Consider the following 6,999-nt stretch of genomic DNA (forward strand, 5'->3'; position numbering starts at 1 on the left):
GTCTTCATATTTCTCATTATAACAGCTTTACATGTATACAACCTATGAAAGAAGTGCAATGTGGCTTGTATTGTGACTCAAGCAATTCAAAGATCTCTTTCTCATTTATGAGCAGTAATTCAGTTTATGTCATTGTTGTACCTTTCTCTCTGGAACACAGATTCAAGCAAGCTGGTCCCCAAGTAACTTTAGACAGACTTCTAGGTTGTCAATTTGAGGGAATGAAATAGCAACCACATGGGCGTGCACACATGTGGATGTACACTTGGTTACATCCACAAAGCCAAGTTCTGTTACTAGCACGTACTATACATATATGTGTAGTTGCACTTGTACAACTGAACATATGTGAATGCTAGAATCTCAGCACTGGAGGCAAACAAAATATAAAAGATAAAAATGAATATAGAAATTAAAATAGCACAAGTAACTTGGTGGAGGTAAAAGTAAATTAAAACCAACCTCTGGAATGTGATTATTCATATTAGGAACCTGAAAATATTTTACAGAAACTGAGAACAAAATCTGACAACAGAGTTTCATTTTAGGGGAATTTTATAGTAGTGGGTGGGTAAAACTTTAAAATACAACAGATCTCACTTGGCCTTCAGGAGTTCCAGTAATTCCATGAAATGTCCTTGTAGTGCATTCCCACACGTGAATTATCTCTCTCTAAGCCCTATTCAAAATGTGAAATTAGAATCTGGTTGAGGATATGTGTATTTCAGAAAAGGAAGTGCGGCCCCAATAACATGGAGCAATTTCCCCATGAAATAAGTTTCATGAAAGTAGGTTTTTCTAGAAATGCTTCTTGTTTTTATTGACAGTGCAGACATAAAACACATCATATTGCAATTCCTAAATTGCAGCCATACCACACTATCAATGGCCAGTAAATTACTTTAGGATAGATACAAACGCTCCATTCAAGTTCAGTTAATAGAATAGCATTCAAGTTCAGTTAATAGTCAGGATATCATGCAGACAGCTTGCATAAATACATGAGGAATAACAGCATACCCTCAGTAGCTTCTGTGGTGTTTAGGCATGAAAACTTTATCTTATTCCAAACTTCAAAAGATGGAATAAAGAATGTTTTCATATAAAACACATTTGGAACAACTGTTGTGTTTTTTTAAAAGCATCGAATCCACCTGCAACATACACTCCAATTCATCTTTTTAGTTACAAAACCGGATAGATATGTATTCTTTTTCATCTAATGTGATAAGAAGTGAACATTTCATTGATTTCTAACAATATCAAACAGCTACATTCAAAATAATATATATTTGTAATCAAAGGAAGAAAGACTTGGTATCTGATTTATCGGTTTCGTCTTTGGGCAGTATTTTCTTTTTTATCAGATAATTGAAAGTCAGTTATTTCACAGTATAAAATCTTGAATCAACTACCAACACGCATTTATTGTATGCCCCTCATTTCGAAATGTATTCGGACTAGAGGTACAGGAGAAATATTACTGCTTATCAAACAACTTTTCCAGAAATTTTAATGCACAAAATTTCCAGATTTATATACTCTAAAATAAATTATTTTAAAAATGAAATTAAGAAAAAAGGCAGGGGAAGCCTACAGTTTCTATTCTGCGCGAATAGCTTTCAGTATCTTCCAGGTGGGGGCAACAGTAAGTCAGTTTTGAGAAGAGAAGGGAGAACGGGCTCTTGAAGCTCCCTGAGTCCAGTTACAGAAGATGAAATGACTTCCTGGTAGCAACACCGAGAATAAAGCGATCACAAGTTTCCAGGAGGTGGGACTTCTTGGACTTTGTCGGGCCACTAACAGAAGGATCCACCGCCCATTGCGCTCCACCACCATTCTGCTCGAAATAATCTGGAGGCAGATGAGGGCGCGCACGCGCGCTGAGCACCTGCTCAATTGCTCACAGATGCTGGGCGGTTGTTCTTTCCAGCCTCCCCACGCGTGACGCCCCCGAAGGTTGTACATCACTCTCAGCGATCCGGCTCACTCACTCTCCAGGACCTCCAGGGGGCAGGAAGACCTTTCTCTCACGTTCACATCTCATTCGTTCTTCCTCAGGACAGCTTAGGTCCATTCACAACTGCTGCGGGCTTGCGCGCGCGCGCACCCATACCCTTAAAGAAACGCCCAAGTCACGGCATTCAGAAAACCAGCTTCCAGGCCAGGCGATGGGTGTCCCACTCCTCTTTCCTCCTCTTTCCTCCTCTTTTTGCAAATCTTCGCACTCCGGAGAGGGATGATTTTGCATTCTGGCGAGGATGAGGGCGGTGCATGGAGGGGGCTGACCTTGAACAGTCCACGGAGATGTGACACCCCACCAGCATCCCTGCCTCTTCGGTTTCCCTCTCTGGCCCAGCGCGAAGTGGACGGTAAAGGCCAGAGAGGCGGAAAACCGAGGCTCCTCAGTGGCCGGGTGGCGAAGGGGTGCGCGTCCGGGGTCCAAGGGGAGAGGGCGGAGAAGCTCGATCGCACGGGACCAGAGGCCCCCTCCACTAGGGCCACGCGGGGCTAGAGGTGCACGAACGAGGCCAAGCGTGCGGCCCCGCTACGTACCGCTCCTGCGCGCACCGCTAGCCGCTGCCACCGCCCGCGCCCTCGGGCCGCCACCGCCCCCGGCAGAGCCCGAGGCGGCGCCCTCGGGCCGGTACTTGAGCCAGCAGATGATCCAAGTGATGACGACCGAGAAGAGGGCCAGGATGCTGGCCACCGACAGGCAGATGGGCCCCACGGGCGAGGGCGAGGGCGAGCCGGCTGCCGGGGCTGCACCAGGGGGCGCCCCGCCCCCCGGGGGGGCTCCGCCGCCGCCGCCGCCGCCGCCGCCGTAGTGGTTGACGAAGATGAGGCCGGTGAAGAGCAGCACCACCATGGAGAGGAAGGAGAAGACAACGCACACGCAGCCGGCGGTGAGCGCGGCGCGCTTGCAGTTCTGGCAGCTCTCGTAGTTGCCCGGCGCGCGCAGGCCGGCGCGGGCGCTTGGTCCTCCGGCCGCGTCCTCTGAGGACCGCTGCGGCGGCGGCGGGGCCGGGGCCGCGGCGGTCGACGGGGCCGAAGTGGGCGCTGGGCGGCGCGCGGGCAGCGGCGGGAGGCGGTCCTGGGGCAGCGGGTCGTGCGCGGCGCGGAGGGCCAGCGGGAAGGCTTCGGCGAGCTTAGTGTTGTTGGGCAGGCCGTGCACGCGGCTGTCGGGCAGCGGCGTGCGGTGGCGACACACGGGGCAGGCGATGGCGCCGGGCGGGCCGTGCCAGGGTGGCGGGCGCGGCGTGCGCTCAGGCACGGCGGTGGCGGCGGCGGCGGCGCGGAGCTGCAGCTGGCTCAGGCACTCCTGGCAGAAGGTGTGCAGACACGCCAGCAGCTTGGGCGCGCGCCGGTCTGCGTCGAAGTAGTTGTAGCAGATTTTGCACTCGTAGTCCTCGAGCGGAGGGAGGCCGGGGACCGTCACCGCTGCGCTCCGGGCTCCCGCGTCCCCGCCGTCCCCGGCTCGCGCCGCGGTGCCCCCCGCTCCGGTCGAGCTCCCGGGGCTGCTGGTTGGGTTCCGATCGCCGCAGCCGCCGCCGCCGCGGTCGCTCGCCGGTGCTGCCATGGCATGATCCGCCCCTCATCGGGGGCAAGGTGAGGCGCCTTGCTGCCCCTGCGCCGCCGTCTCGGCTCCAGGCGGGGAGGAGGCGCTTCTGCCGCCCCCGTCCGGCTGCTGTCGCCTGGCGGGGGAGGCACCGCTGGCTGGGCCGGGCGGGGGCGCAGCGGCGGCCGCCTCCCCCGCCCCCCCGACTCCCCCGAGGAGGAGCAGGCGTCGCGGTCCCTCCCAGTCCCCGGGAGCCTCTCTGCCCAGTCCCCCTTGGACCTCTCAAAGCGACTTCCCTGGCTGCTTTGGATGTCAGAATTGAGTCTTGAGGACGGGTGGGGAGTTGGAGGGGGGGCGATGCGGGAATGAAATTTGGGGTGCGGCTGCTTAAGGACCAGAAGCCAGTGCAACGCCCTCCTCACATTCGGAGGGGTAGTGGGAAACGTGGTCCTCCTTTTTCCTTCTCCTCTCCCGCTCGCCCCCTCCCCCTACATCCTTGCTGCTCTGTATTTATCCTCTGGAGTCAGGGGATACGACCCTGGCGGAGCCTGCGCTCCCCTCACCCCCCCACCCCACCCCCCAGGAGCTCACCGGTGATGTAATACGGGACCCGCGCTGGGAGAGGAAGCGGCAGACTCCGCGGTGGCCGCAGCTGCGGTTCTTTTCCTTCGTGAAAACCGTGATCTCATTTCTCCGTCCAAGGGCGAAAGCCAGTCATCACCAAACCATTTACACTTTCCGCTTTTATTAGCAAAGCCCAGGCGGCCCTGCAGCGTTCTTCTCAGGGTGGAAGCCGAGAGATGGCATTTTCCTTTTAACCATCTAGAGGAAAATTTGGGAGCTGAAAAGTACGTTTTCCTCCCCTGAAATATCACTTCCTGAAGGAGGCATGAAGACAGTCGCTGATTTCCTGACGTTGACCCTTAGGGATGGAGGTCGCTACTTGGAGGCTGTGCATCTGTTTACAGACCAGAGAGGGGAAATGTTATTGGCACAGAGAGGGTCACAGAATTTCAAGGTACAGCTTAAGTCTACCCCTGGCATCACTCCCCACTGTGGTCGACTTAAAGTTTTAACACACACATGTAGAGAGCTGAAAACTCCATGATTAACAGGAGAGGTATCTTCTTGATGTTATTAATTAAAACCAAGGGAAGCCCATGTGAGCAGTTTAGCAAGAAGTAGCACTTCTTGAAGGAACACTCAGGAGGGTACAGGAATGGAGGATGGGCATCTGAGGGGCGATGTTTAGATATTCCTAATAAGAAAGTTCTGTTCTTCTGTTTCTCCAGGTTGGTCCTCACTCTATGAAGAGAAAACCTCCCCAGCCCCAACAGGGAAGGGAAAGGGGAGAGCTCTCTGGGTTCCCATGAGATGAGAATGTTCCCACTTTCTCTCTGGATTCTCTGCAGCAGAAAGCAAGATACCCCAGGGGATATTTGTGGAAAGGATGAATGAATGAGAATCAAGCTGAAGGAAGAGAGAAGCTGAAGGAAAGGAAGACACCAACAAACCACCAATGTACAGATCAAAGATGGAATTATCATAAATAACTATCAGGTTATTTCTCTGACACTTGAAAATAAATAGACCTTTTACTCTATGTGAATAGAGAATGTGATTGACATGGTAAGTTTGAGAGACCTTAGGTGAGGCTCATTAAAAACCGTGAGCTTTCCATTTCCTAGTTTAAATTTTACTTTAAATTTAAAAAAAAATTATACTTAAAAAAAAACTGTATCATTTTGTGATGGAGGCTGTGACAAGCAGAGGGCAGGGTAATGAACATCGTCAGAAGACCCTAGTCTGGCCTTGGAATAGTACAAACTTTCACAAACCAACCTATTGTGGACAGAGTTAAGTTCCTGTCCTCGCCTCTCTTTCCCTCCTTTATCTGTTTGATTGTGAAAAGCCTCTGAAATTGCATTTAAAGCACAATTTTAAACTGGTTCTTCTAAATACTTTAAGCCCTGAGCAGCCCTAAGCTGAGAAGATAGATAATGCTGCTATAGGGGAAACTTTTCTTTTTAATTTTATGTATTTATAGTTTTGACTGTGCTGGGTCTTTGTGGCTACGAGGGCTTTTCTCTAGTTTCAGAGAGTGGGGACTAGTCTCTAGTTGCGGTGGGCAGGCTTCACTTGTTGTGAAGCAGGGGCTCTAGGTCATGCAGGCTTCAGTAGCTGCAATATGTGGCTCAGTGGTTGCTGCACATGGGGTTTTAGAGCACAGGCTCAAGAGTTGTGGTACACGGGCTTAGTTGTTCCATGGCCTGTGGGATTTTTCCAAATTAGGGATCGAACCCATGTCTCCTGCACTGGCAGGCAGATTCTTTACCACTGAGCCACCAGGGAAGCCCAAGAAAGAAATTTTTAAACAGGGCACGGGCAGAAGAGAAATTCGGAAACATGAGGGCCTTGTGTGCATTTATGTCCTTGTCCATCCCACCACCCAGTTCCTAAGACACTGGCAACCTCCGTGCCAAAGGGGACTGAAAGCGTTCCGAAGATCTACATATTCACATGTGGTGTGCATTTGGACAAAATGTTTAAGATTTCAAAATGTCACTCTATTATGCATTCTCACCACTGAATGAAAGAACTGAGGAATGGAGCATGTGGCTCCACCAGGGTTTCTCAGCCTCAGCTGTTGACATTTTGAGCTGGAGAATTCATTTTGAGGGTGCTGATGTATGCATTGTCAGATGTCATGCAGCATCTCTGACCTCCATGCTCTTGATGTTAATAGCAGCCCAGCGGTGACAACCAAAAATGTCCCATCAGGACATAATCACCCCTAGTTGAGGATTTATACAATAGCCACCAGTTTGGTTAAAATGAAACCAAAAGCAGAAACATCTACCAAGTATTAACTGTGCAAGGAAAGTCATCAGCATTACCAAAGTAATTGGTTAATAGTTATGGTCTCCCATAGCTCATGGTCACTTAGATACCACGGCACTCTTTGAGATGTCCAGGCTTGGATTTTGTCAATAATATATTCTATTGATGGGGTCATAATCAACTGCCAGAATTTGGGTTAACAAGACTGGAATTTACTCTGTGTTTGACAAGATTTTTTTTTTTAAACCAGCATTTCCAATTATTTTATATCCTAGTAGCAGTCATTCACTTTTAGGACTCCCAAGGTGTGACATGGGGTTTCAGTCCATGGAATGAGAGACTGTTCATGAAGAGTATGAGTTTGCATGACACAGACCACAGGCCTCTTGTCTTACAGACTGTAAAGCCCAGTGCTCACAGTGTTACCCGCAGCAGCATGTAGTGAAGTCTGGTCCTTCAAGCAGGAGTTTCCACTGCAGTGAAAGATATGTTGAAAGAGGTCTTATGTCAGAAACAAGGAACTCGTTTATATTAGGATTTGAATTGACTTTGTAAGAATCCTGCTCATGCCTTGAATATATTAGACACTCAATATTTGC

The 6,999-nt window shown here is 50.2% G+C and overlaps 1 protein-coding gene and 1 long non-coding RNA gene across 2 annotated transcripts; one reads left to right on the top strand and one right to left on the bottom strand.

Moving 5' to 3' along the window:
- Positions 1 to 793: 793 nt before the first annotated feature.
- Positions 794 to 4,705, bottom strand: LOC113875876 (RING finger protein 225-like). Its single transcript, XM_027514551.1, has 2 exons — positions 4,151 to 4,705; positions 794 to 3,695 (listed from the first exon to the last, which is right to left on the bottom strand). The coding sequence occupies exon 2, from the start codon at positions 3,578 to 3,580 to the stop codon at positions 2,549 to 2,551; it is 1,032 nt and encodes a 343-aa protein (XP_027370352.1). The 5' UTR covers positions 3,581 to 3,695; positions 4,151 to 4,705; the 3' UTR covers positions 794 to 2,548.
- Positions 2,827 to 5,162, top strand: LOC113875880. Its single transcript, XR_003506350.1, has 2 exons — positions 2,827 to 2,906; positions 4,852 to 5,162. It is a non-coding gene; the product is annotated as an uncharacterized LOC113875880 (long non-coding RNA).
- The last annotated feature ends 1,837 nt before the right edge of the window (positions 5,163 to 6,999 follow it).

The sequence above is a fragment of the Bos indicus x Bos taurus genome, chromosome 2 (genome assembly GCF_003369695.1).
Source record: "Bos indicus x Bos taurus breed Angus x Brahman F1 hybrid chromosome 2, Bos_hybrid_MaternalHap_v2.0, whole genome shotgun sequence".
NCBI classification, from domain to species: Eukaryota; Metazoa; Chordata; class Mammalia; order Artiodactyla; family Bovidae; genus Bos; species Bos indicus x Bos taurus.